The sequence below is a fragment of the Capra hircus genome, chromosome 4 (assembly GCF_001704415.2).
Source record: "Capra hircus breed San Clemente chromosome 4, ASM170441v1, whole genome shotgun sequence".
NCBI classification, from domain to species: domain Eukaryota; kingdom Metazoa; phylum Chordata; class Mammalia; order Artiodactyla; family Bovidae; genus Capra; species Capra hircus.
Window position 1 is genome coordinate 13,289,547 of NC_030811.1, and position 12,545 is coordinate 13,302,091.

At 41.7% G+C, this 12,545-nt stretch overlaps 1 protein-coding gene across 1 annotated transcript; it reads right to left on the reverse strand.

Moving 5' to 3' along the window:
- LOC102187648 (olfactory receptor 2A14-like) lies at positions 11,292–12,224 on the reverse strand. Its single transcript, XM_013963461.2, has 2 exons — positions 11,973–12,224; positions 11,292–11,927 (listed from the first exon to the last, which is right to left on the reverse strand). The coding sequence occupies exons 1-2, from the start codon at positions 12,222–12,224 to the stop codon at positions 11,292–11,294; spliced, it is 888 nt and encodes a 295-aa protein (XP_013818915.2).

The following is a 12,545-nucleotide window of genomic DNA, read 5'->3' on the forward strand; positions in this document are numbered from 1 at the left end:
CAACATTCAAAAAACAGATCATGGCATCTGTCCCATCACATCATGGCAAATAGATGGGGAAACAGTGGAAACATTTTACTTTCTTTGGCTCCAAAATCACTGCAGATGGTGACTGCAGCCATGAAATTAAAAGACACTTGGAAGAAAAGCTATGACCAACTTAGACATCATATTTAAAAGCAAAGACATTACTTTGCCAACAAAAGTCTATCTAGCCAAAGCTATGGCCTTTTCAGTAGTCATGTATGGATGTGAGAGTTGGACCATAAAGAAAGCTGAGTGCCAAAGAATTGATGCTTTTGAAACTGTAGTGTTAGAGAAGACTCTTGAGAGTCCCTTGGACTGTAAGGAGATCAAACCAGTCAATCCTAAAGGAAATCAGTCCTGAATATTCATTAGAAGAACTGATGTTGAAGCTGAAGCTCCAATACTTTGGCCACCTGGGGCAAAGAACTGACTCATTGGAAAAGACACCGATGCTGAGAAATATTGAAGGCAGGAGAAGAAGGGGACGACAGAGGATGAGATGGTTGGATGGCATCACCGACTCAATGGACATGAGTTTGAGCAAGCTCTGGGAGTTGGTGATGGACAGGGAAGCCTGGTGTGCTGCAGTCCATGGGGTTGTAGAGAGTCAGAAACAACTGAGCGATTGAATTGAATTGAATTTGTCTTGTACATCTTTATGTCTCATAATAACTAATATGATTCTAGATGAAACAAGCTCAGGAAATGTTTGTTAAGTGGATGGTTTTCATTTTAATTCAAAAACTGCATGTTTCCAATATCTTCTATGTGCCACCTTCAACTGACCAACACATGGCTTCTATTTTGTTAGAAAAGTTCATAGTTAGGATCTGATTACTGGGAAATGAAACAGAGACAAAATTACAGTTTCTTCATTTCCGTAAATGTGATTGCTTTTGGGGGGGGGGGGTTCTGTGTAAATGCTATTAAGTTTGTGATATTGATTTTTGCTACAGTGAAAGACCATTCCTATATTACATAAAATGGAGATAGCAATATCTCTATGCGAAATTCTACTTAGACACAGCTGAAATTACTATACTTTGGCTGACAAATGTGAAGATCTGACTCATTGAAATAGACCTTGATGCTGGGGAAAATTGAGGGCAAAAGGAGAAGGGGGAAACAGGGGATGCGATGGTTGGATCGTATCACTGATTCAATGGACACGAGTTTGAGCAAGCTCTGGGAGATAGTGAAGGACAGAGAAGCCTGGTGTGCTGCAATTCATGGGGTCCCAAAGAGTTGGACATGACTTAGCAACTAAACAGCAGCAGCAGCACACTTTTACTCTCTGAACATGAAGAACAATAATATTTGTTGAAGGTAACTCAGTCTATTCAGTAGGAATGTATGTTTATCACCTTTTGGTCTAGCTAATTTTGTGCCTGAATTATTTCATTACCATTATTATCATTTTTCTGTTAAAATTAAACAGCATAAAAATAAAGTTGAATAAAGATGAAAACTCTTAAGCAGATACTGTACTGAAAGAAGGAAGAAAATGTCAGAAAAGTGATGCCAAAATCTTCACCTTTCCAGTACAGTAAATAAAACAATAACAGCTCAGATAAGCAAAGGTTTGCATGGTCAGTATGAGTAATTCTGTCTACTGGGCCAGTCCTATAACTCAGAAAGTTTCATGATCTATGGATTTTATTTATTTCTCCACCTCTTGTTGGGAGTGTTGGAACTCATTCTATCCTATTTATGACAGGAAAGATATTTACATAAAATACTAGGATTTCAAATCTGATAATCATCACAACAGGGTGATACCCTAAGGATGGTTCCAAAAAGATTAGATATATGGCAAACTTATCTCTTACATTATTTCAGCAAAGAAAAGATTTGCTGTAATTGTTATTAGAATTTCATCTTCTAAGGGAGGCTTCCCTGGACATCAATATCTTTGTTAGTTGCTCAGTCGTGTTTGACTCTTTGTGACATGATGGACTGTAGTCCTCCAGGCTCCTCTGTCCATGGAGTTCTCCAGGCAAGAATACTGGAGTGGGTAGCCATTCCCTTCTCCAGGGGTTCTTCCCTACCCAGGGATTGAACCTAGGTCTCCTGCATTACAGTCTTTACCATCTGAGCCACCAGGGAAGCCCAGCTGATACATAAAGTCATTTTATTAATTTGGCTGTTTCAGAGACAATGCCTGGATATAGAGCCTTTCATTGTCTGAATCCCTCCTCATTGAGAGTGGGGCCAGCTTGGACCTCCACCACTCAGTTACACTGGGAGGTGATTTGAGAGGGATGCTGAACACCACCCCCACAACATACACACACAGCTCAGTAGGCAGAAATTCCCTAAGGTCAGGGAGGGAGACATGAGTGTCTACTTTCCTACTCACAATGCACATATGAGTGGGAGGAAAGATCACCCAGGGATGTCGTTCTTGTGCCCAGAGCCACGGTGGTGTCTGCTGCTGACCTGTCCTATCTCACCTACCTGTACTGGAAATCACCTCCCAGCATAAATCAATCTCTTCTACTCCAGGAGATGCTATCTCTGGATTTCTCATAAGAATCTTCTTTGACCTAGAATAAAACCCCACAAGAGTGAGCACAGTACCTCCGAAATGGTTCAGAGTCCTGCTTCCTCAGCAGCTGTCAGAGGATTGAATTCCAGACACAGGATGGATTGCTCGTTGGACTTGTTAAGGTTCTTCAAAGAACCCCAAGAGGCATAGGTTTTATTTTAGAATCAGATGAATTAAAAACATTCTGGAGTTTCTATTGAGAATTCAAATTCCCAGAAGGATCATAAGATACAACATATTTTAATCTTCTCTCTATGGGGGAGTTGAGGGGGGTGGAATCCCTAAAATTTCCGTCTGCAGAAGAGCTAAGATTGTGTTGAATTACCCATGGAGGAAAAATTCTAGAAAACAGTCAGAGCAGACACTAGCATCATACTGTCTCTACACACATTTTCAATTTATCTAGAATTATAAACCTGAGACAGATATCATAAATTACATTGCCCACTCCCTTCAAGTGATGGTTTTAAGAATGGATGCTTCTCTACAATCCCCATAAAGGTATACATTTAGATGGTTGAGAGATGACTTCCCATGGAGTCTGTTATAGACAGCCCTGAGACAGAACAGATCCTCCGTGCCAAGGTGTGTCTCTGCCTGCAATAATGGTGAGTAGATATTAATGAAGAAGGAAACATCTGAAAGCAATAATTATGAAAACCTTCTTATGTTTTAAGAAAATGTGCCAGATGCTTTATATCAGACTGTGTATTCTTTGCAACCTCATGGAGTATAGTCTGGCAGGCTCTTCTGTCTATGTGATTTTCCAGGCTAGACTACTGGAGTGGGTTACCATTCCCTACTCCAGGGGATCTTCTTGACCCAGGGATCGAACCTGCATCTCTTGCATCTCCTGCGTTGGCAGACAGATTCTGTACCTCTAGTGCCACCTGGGACTTCATAGTTTAATATCATCATTATCTTTTTACTGATGTGGAGACTGAAGTTTAAATATAAATTTAAGCTCAATTGTAATATATAGACATAAATTATCAATATAATTGCATATATTAATATATAATAAATATATACTATATCAGTTCAGTTCAGTTCAGTCACTCAGTCGTGTCCGACTCTTTGAGAACCCATGAATTGCAGCACGCCAGGCCTCCCTGTCCATCACCATCTACCAGAGTTCACTCAGACTCATGTCTATCGAGTCCGTGATGCCATCCAGCCATCTCATCCTCTGTCGTCCCCTTCTCCTTCTGCCCCCAATCCCTCCCAGCATCAGAGTCTTTTCCAACGAGTCAACTCTTCACATGAGGTGGCCAAAGTACTGGAGTTTCAGCTTTAGCATCATTCCTTCCAAAGAATACCCAGGGTTGATCTGCTTTAGAATGGACTGGTTGGATGTCCTTGCAGTCCAAGGGACTCTCAAGAGTCTTCTCCAACACCACAGTTCAAATGCATCAATTCTTCGGCACTCAGTCTTCTTCACAGTCCAACTCTCACATCCATACATGACCACAGGAAAAATCATAGCCTTGACTAGATGGACCTTAGTCGGCAAAGTAATGTCTCTGCTTTTGAATATACTATCTAGGTTGGTCATAACTTTCCTTCCAAGGAGTAAGCGTTTTTTAATTTCATGGCTGCAGTCACCATCTGCAGTGATTTTGGAGCCCCAAAAAATAAAGTCTGACACTGTTTCTACTGTTTCCCCATCTATTTCCTATGAAGTGATGGGACCAGATGCCATGATCTTCGTTTTCTGAATGTTGAGATTTAAGCCAACTTTTCACTCTCCTCTTTCACTTTCATCAAGAGGCTTTTTAGCTCCTCTTCACTTTCTGCCATAAGGGTGGTGTCATCTGCATATCTGAGGTTATTGTTGGATAAATAAATTATTTAAAAGATAAAGTTTTTGATTCTTTAAGTGGGAATCTCTGAGAACTTTTCCAAGGGTCTGTGGGATCAACAATATTTTAATAATAATATTTACACACTTGCCTTTTTCACTATCAGTTAGTGGAGTTTCCCAGAAGCATCATGACATAAAATAGTGCAATACACAGAATGTAGAAGACGATATAACATCTAGCTGTCTTCTCTGTTAAGCCAAACATTTAGACATGTTTCAAAAATGTAAAACATAGCTACTGCTCTCTTTTTTTTGTCTTGTAAGAGATATTTTTCATAAAAATACAGTATATTAACATATAACGGGAATAGTTCTAATGAATTAAAAGTAAATATTTAACAAATTCTCAGTTTCTATTATGACATATATCAACAAAGATAGCCACATAAATGTTTGTATCAGTAATTTTTAAGAGTTCAAAGGGGTCCCAACCAAAAAGTTTTATGCCCAAACTTTTCTGATGCCCAGTCAAAAAGATTGAACTAAATGATAGACTACCAATCCAGCAATGGCCAGAGTTGGAAAATAAAGAATTTTATCTGATACCAAAATGCTTTTGTTTTCTATTCCTACTGCAACAAATTAACACAGGTTTAATGGCTTAAAATAACATGCCTACTGTCTCACAGTTTCCATTGGTCAGCCATCCTGGCCCTGCTCAGGTGGATTCTCTGCACAGGCTGAAATCGAGGGTGTGGCTGGATCTGGAATCCTCATGTGAGGTCCTTGCATGAGGTGAGATTCACCTTCACACCAGAGCTCCCTGACTTCCTCCACTGCTGCAAGTTGTAGAAAACTCTCTGCTGTTAGGAATGAAGTGAAAGTCGCTCAGTCTTGTCCATCTCTTTGCGACCCCATGGATTATATAGTCCATGGAATTCTCCAGGCCAGAATACTGGAGTGGGTAGCCTTTTCTTCTCCAGAGGATCTTCCCAACCCACGGATTGAATCCAGGTCTCCTGCATTGCAGGCGGATTCTTTACCAACTAAGCTATAAGGGTTAGAAGGCTCACCTGATTGGGTCATTTCGGTTCAGTTCAGTCACTCAGTCATGTCCGACTCTTTGTGACCCCATGGCCTGTAGCACGCCAGGCTTCCCTGTCCATCACCAACTCCTGGAGCCTACTCAAACTCATGCCCATTGAGTTGGTGATGCCATCCAACCATCTCATCTTCAGTCATCCCCTTCTCCTCCTGCCTTTAATCTTTCCTAGCATCAGGGTCTTTTCCAATGAGTCAGTTCTTTGCATCAGGTGGCCAAAGTATTGGAATTACAGCTTCAACATCAGTCCTTCCAATGAATATTCAAGACTGATTTCCTTTAGGATTGACTGGTTTGATCTCCTTGCAATCCAAGGGACTCTCAAGAGTTTTCTCTAACACCACAGTTCAAAAGCATCAATTCTTTGGCACTCAGCTTTCGTTATGGTCCAACTCTCACATCCATACATGACCACTGGAAAAACCATAGCCTTGACTAGACGGACCTTTGTTGGCAAAGTAATGTCTCTGCTTTTTAACATGCTGTCTAGGTTGGTCATAACTTCTCTTTCAAGGAGCAAGCATGTTTTAATTTTATGGCTGCACTCACCATCTGCAGTGATTTTGGAGCCCCCTAAAATAAAACGCCACTGTTTCCCCATCTATTCACTATGAAGTGATGGGACCAGATGCCATGATCTTAGTTTTCTGAATGTTGAATTGTAAGCCAATTTTTCACTCTCCTCTTTCACTTTCATCAAGAGGCTCTTTAGTTCTTTGCTTTCTGCCATAAGTTCTTCACTTTCTGCCTGATTGGGGTAGGCCCCAGGATAACTTCCATTTTTTGTTGTTTCGTCACTAAGTTGTATCTGACTATCAGTTGCTAAAAGATAGCCTCCATGCTTCACATCAGTCGATTTGTAAAATCCCTTCACAGCAGTACCCAGATTAGTGCTTGATTGCTAATCAAGGAAAACCAGATATCTCAAGGAATTTAGTGCTTTTCTGTGTAAGGGAAGATGGAAGCTGGGCTTACTGAAATTATTTCTTTCATATGCACCTAATCTATCTGGGGCCACTATCCTGTTTTCACATCCTGAGCTTCCTTTCGTCAGGGTCACTGTAGGGAGTGGCTACAGTCTGATGGCTGTTATAAAGCAGGTGTTGTTCTTTCTTTTGGGTTTCCTCCCTGGGCTCAGAAACTCACATTTGGAGGCCCCAAATCGCTGATGGCTGTGACATTCTTGTTTACCAATATGGCAGGAAATACTTCATTTCACAATGCCAAACATTTGGAGGAATGAATGTAGGATAAGAGTAACCTCAAAGGAACATGCATATCCTATAAAGTCATGATGCACATTTTCACATTTTTGTACTATTTTGACTATTTTTCCCCCTTTGAGCTTATAACTTTATGCAAAATTATTTGGCATAGAATTGAGCTGATGGTCAGCTAAATAAAGTTCTTCTTCAGGCCAGCCATTTTCCATTGGTATTAGATTCTGAGGTAGCTTTAACCTAACCTCCCAATACATTTGATCATCAGTATCAATATCAATGACTACCTTATAAGGTAGTCAAATCTTTACGATTTCCCTGGTGGCTCAGTTGGTAAAGAATCTCCCTGCAATGTATAAGACCTAGGTTTGATCCCTGGGTGGGGAATATCCCCTGAAGAAGGAAATAGCAACCCACTCCAGTATTCTTGCTTGAAAAATCCCATAGACAGAGGAGCCTGGTGGGCTACAGTCCATGGGGACACAAACAGCCAGACACATCTGAGTATCTGCTGCTGTTGCTGCTAAGTTGCTTCGGTTGTGTCCGACTCTGTGTGACCCCATAGATGGCAGCCCACCAGGCTCCCCTGTCCCTGGGGTTCTTGCCATTTCCTTCTCCAATGCATGAAAGTGAAAAGTGAAAGTGAAGTCGCTTAGTCATGTCTGACCCTCAGCGACCCCATGGACTGCAGCCTACCAGGCTCCTCCATCCATGGGATTTTCCAGGCAAGAGTACTGGAGTGGGGTGCCATTGCCTTCTCCGTTGAGTATCTGAGCATATATATTTGAATCTTAGTAACACCCAATGTTAAACCATATTACTGTCATGATACAATTCAGTTGTCATTTCAGAACCCATCAGTAAGAATCAGAGGTCTTTGCCTCTCCAACAGATCTGGCGCTTGTCCATATACCAGATTAGCATATGGACAAGTGTCGTTACAGTTAGCCACGACTCACTTATTTCTCGGTTCCAAGTCAGTAGGGGACAAAGCCAGTTACCCTGTCTCAATTTAGAGGCTTGTACTAAAGCTAGCTTCTTTTGTGGGCTGTTACACAGTGGGGCCTACTTCTCTGCCTGCCCCATCATGAGGGGGAGAACACAGTGATATCCAGACTAACTGTACTACAGGTATGTCTTCTTCTGATCTGCTCTTCACAGTTCAGCATGAACTCATTATGCTTCAGTGAAAATTACAAACACTGCCAGAGAATCTAAGTTCCGAGGTCTGTAAGATCCCCATAACTGTGTTCCTTTGGCTCCAGCAGTTAGAATGGAAGGGCTCTGTCTCATGTTTACTTTAGTCTCCATCTGGATCAAAACAGTCAAGAGGTCTTGAGTAAGGGCTGAGTGCTAGCAGTATTCAGCTTTATTTGCTGAGTCAGTCTGATCTATTTCACTAAGGTCTCATTCTACTTCCAGGCTGACTCTTATCCCTTACATTTTTCCTAGAAGAGAATTCCCTCTAATCTTCTCATTCTAGTTAAAAAAATATATTTTTTTCAACTGGCTGCCACACCTCATTAAAAGTGAATTCAGCGTGTTCAGTGATGCCTAGATGGCCACCTTTCTCTTTCAAAGTCATTCTTTGGTTTTGTGGGACAATCCACCATGCTGTGGTTATCATTGTGTACTAATAACTTGAGTGCAGTTATGAGTATGTCTTGCTACCCCAAAATATTGGGTCCTCCATATAGGGCTTGCTAGCCTACCTAAATGTAATTTAGTCTGAACATGCTGCAAGGCCTTCTAAAATTTTCCTCCTTTCAGGGTGGGGCTATTTCTCAAGAAATTCACACCTGCCGTGTGAAGTCTATAATTTATTCCTGTGAGAAACCCATTGTCCCCCCTCTTCTGTTTTAACAGCTTTCCATCCACAAAAATGGAGGTGATGAGTATCTGTGCATAGTATACTGTGGTCTGCTGGGAATGAAACTGATATACTTTGCCCACTATAACCAAGGACCTTTCTAAGCATTTGATCATCAAGGTTTATAGTTAACACAGTGATCAATCAGCTGAAAATTGTATTACATGGTCTAACGGCCACATGGAGAGTGGTTCTCAGAAACTTTCTTCCCAGTGAAATCTTTTCTAGTAGAAGCAACCTGAAGAATGAGAATCAAAAGTTACTGCCACACAACTAGAGTTCCATTCAGCCACCAACAATGGATCCAGTTTATCATCATACCACAAGACCAACATCTTATCTCAAATCATAAGACCAGCCAGTACAATGGCACTCAGGATTGCGCGCTTCCATTTGACCTTGCTAAATTCCAAAAGCAGGGTTGGTGTTGGCAAACATATGACTTCCCATTTTTGTGCATCTGGCATAATTGTGTTAAGAGACAACATCACCCTCCAGCTGTGAGCCTCTCTTTTAAAAAACATACAACATAAAAGGTGAAAGTTCTGTTTTATGTGGGGACATTTCTGAGGACTATAGCCTCAGGAAGGTAGCCTGTCAGGCAACTCCAAAAATGTTGTCATCAACTAGCCACAAGCTCTGCAGCTGGTGGTGCACCCTGAGGGGAACTCAGGGTGGAGAAAAACAAGATACTGGCTCTAGACAGTTAAGATGCAAAACCAAGGAATGATTACCATGAGCCCAGACTCTTGCATCTTCTTAGGTAAAGAAAAGCACTAAAGTCATTAACTTAAAATGTTTTCTTTGGGGTAAAATTTATTTTTTTTTTAATTTTGCCTTATAGATCATAGATTCATCATTTCATGAGCATGAAGTTTATAACTGAAAACTGTTCTTTCTTTTTTCAGATTACTTCATATATTTCTTCTTTAATACATGTTTTAAGTAAGACAAATGCAAGTCAGAAATGTCCAATTCTTTTTCTGAGAAGATAGCAAAAAGATATTTCAAATCAAACTGCAGATCAATTTGTCAGTGGAATATTTTAATACCAGGGAATTGTTAACAACTGAGAGAAAAACAGCACTTAGTTGTATGCAGTTCAGAAATGGGGATGTTGATTTTCAAAATGAGGAAAACCAAGAAAGCAACAAGAAAACAATAAAGCATCCTATTATATAGCACTTGTTATTTTAAGAAAGAAGAGAGGCCAGAAAGACTTAAAATGAGATTACTGAAAGTAAGATAGCTTGGGTTCGAAATATTAGAGAATTCTTGCCTTGAGAATTCTCCTGTGATTTCCATCTTTACATGGTAAAGATTTATCTATTATAAGAACTCCAACTTATTCATATAAACCACTTAATTCAGAGTTTCCTGCAGAAATGCCAATAAAGGCAGTAGTTTAACCTTCCTCCTTATGCTGTCTTCTGCCTCCTGACCACCCAGCTGTGTCCCCCGTGTGACCCCGCATGGTGGGCCATGCCTCCTGTCCCTGGCCTAGGTGTATAATAAACCTTGCTTTTTTTCTAAGCCTTTCCTTTGTCCCCTCCTGTGATCAGACTAACATTTTCAAAAAGTACATGGTCTGTGATTTACATTTCTTTTTTTAAGATCATGACTTTGACAAGCAGAATAACTAATTTTCAAAAACTCCAATATTTACCAATTTTTCAAATTTTATGTCTTGTACTTTTTGGATCATCTCTAAGAACCTATGCCTGTCCAGGGTCATGAATAGTTATCCATTTTATTTTCTAAGGTCTATATAGTTGCTGATTATATGTTTACGTCTGTTATTGTTTTTCAGTGGCTGAGTCATGTCTGACTCTATGCAAACTCATGAACTGCAGCACACCAGGCTTCCCTGTCCATCACCAACTCCCAGAGCTTGCTCAAAGTCATGTCCATTGAGTCGGTCATGCCATCCAACCATCTCATCCTCTGTAACCCCTCCTCCTCCTGCCTTCAATCTTTCCCAGCATCAGGGTCTTTTCCAGTGAGTCAGCTCTTCACATCAGGTGGCCAAAGTATTGGAGTTACAGCTTCAACATCAGTCCTCCCAATGAATATTCATGGTTGATTTCTTTAGAATTGATTGGTTTGATCTCCTTGCTGTCCAGGGGACTCTCAAGAGTCTTCTCTAGCACCACAACTCAGAAGCACCAATTAGGTCTATAAGTAAGCAAGTAAGTGAAAGTCATGTCTGACTGTTTGCAACCCCATGGACTATATAGTTCATGGACTTCTCCAGGTCAGAATACTGGAGTGGGTAGGCTTTCCCTTCTTCAGGAGACTCTCCCAACCCAGGGATCAATCCCAGGTCTTCCACATTGCAGGCAGATTTACCAGCTGAGCCACAAGGAAAGTCCAGTTAGGTCTATAATATGCTATAATATTGTAGCTTTACAGCTAAAGGCAAAAAATGCCCCCTACCATATTTCAGGGGCTTAACAGGTGGTGCTAGTGGTAAAGAACCCACCTGCCAATGCAGGAGACATAACAGACTCGGGTTTGATCCCTGAATTGGGAAGATCCCCTGAAGGAAGTCATCGCAACCCATTCCAGTATTCTTGCCTGGAGAATCTCATGGACAGAGGAGTCTGGCGAGCTACAGTCCATAGGGTTGCACAGAGTCAGACACAACTAGCAACTTAGCATGCATTCACCATATTTCAGAGGGAACAAAGTTCCTCCTGCATGTTGCCCTTTGATATTCTTCACATTAGCCTGTCCTTCCACAGCACTCTCCTAAAGGCACCCTTGACCTCTTTGCTCCTCAAGCTGTAGATGAGCGGGTTCAGCATGGGGTTGAAAAGACTGTAAAACAGGGAAAGGACCTTCTGCTGCTCCTCGGGGTGGCGGGACTTGGGGGCCATGTACAAGATGATGGCAGTGCCAAAGAAGAGCCCGACCACGCAGAGGTGGGAGGAGCAGGTGGAGAAGGCCTTCCTGCGGCCCTCAGCGGACTGGATCCTCAGGATGGCGAACAGGATGCGCGCATAGGAGCCCAGCACCAGGCAGAGGGGCCCCAGTAAGATAAAAACACAGGCTGAAAAGATGACAACTTGGTTGAGCCAGGTGTCAGCACAGGCCAGCTTGAGGACAGACAGGATTTCACAGAAGAAGTGGTTGATTTCATGAGGCCCACAGAAGGGCAGCCTCAGAAAGAGAACTAAGTGGACCAGAGCCAAGAGGAAGCTTAACACCCAGGATGTGATGGCCAGGACAGTGCACACTCTCCAGCTCATGGTGATAACATAATGGAGGGGGTGGCAGACGGCCACATACCTGTCATAGGCCATCACCACCAAAATCAGGCACTCTGTGTTAGCAAAAGCTAGATATAGGAATGTCTGCATAACGCAGGGAACAAAGGAGATGGTTCTTTTCTGACTCACAAGATTTGCCAGCATCTTGGGGACATTGTTGGAGGCATAGGACATGTCGATGATGGCCAAGTGTGAGAGGAAGAAGTACATGGGGGTGTGCAGTCTTGAGTCTAAGCAGATAAGCCCCAGGATGACTCCATTCCCCAGAAGGGTGAGGGTGTAGAAGAGAGAGAAAAGTCCAAAGAGGAAAAACTCCAGTGCTGAATCGACCTGGAATCCCAGGAGGGTGACTTCTGTGATCCGTGTCTGGTTGCCTCCCATGCTCCTGGGTAGAGACAGAGAAGCCGCCCCCTGGGACAGGAAGGTCAGAGCTTCAGGGAAATCAAGACACAAAATACCTTCTGAGTATACCAAAGTAAGCATTTGGAAATGTATTACTTTGGATGGATTTCCTACAATTTATTGTTAGATATATGGTTAAAACTAATTCTGTGTGCTCATATTTATCAGAAAAAGTTATCCTTGTATCAAAGAAATAATAGCCTATATATGTAACATTTACTATAGATAATAAAATGTATTAGGATACATTATTATATACTCTACCTAACAGAACGCACATTTGCATGCACACATACAAAG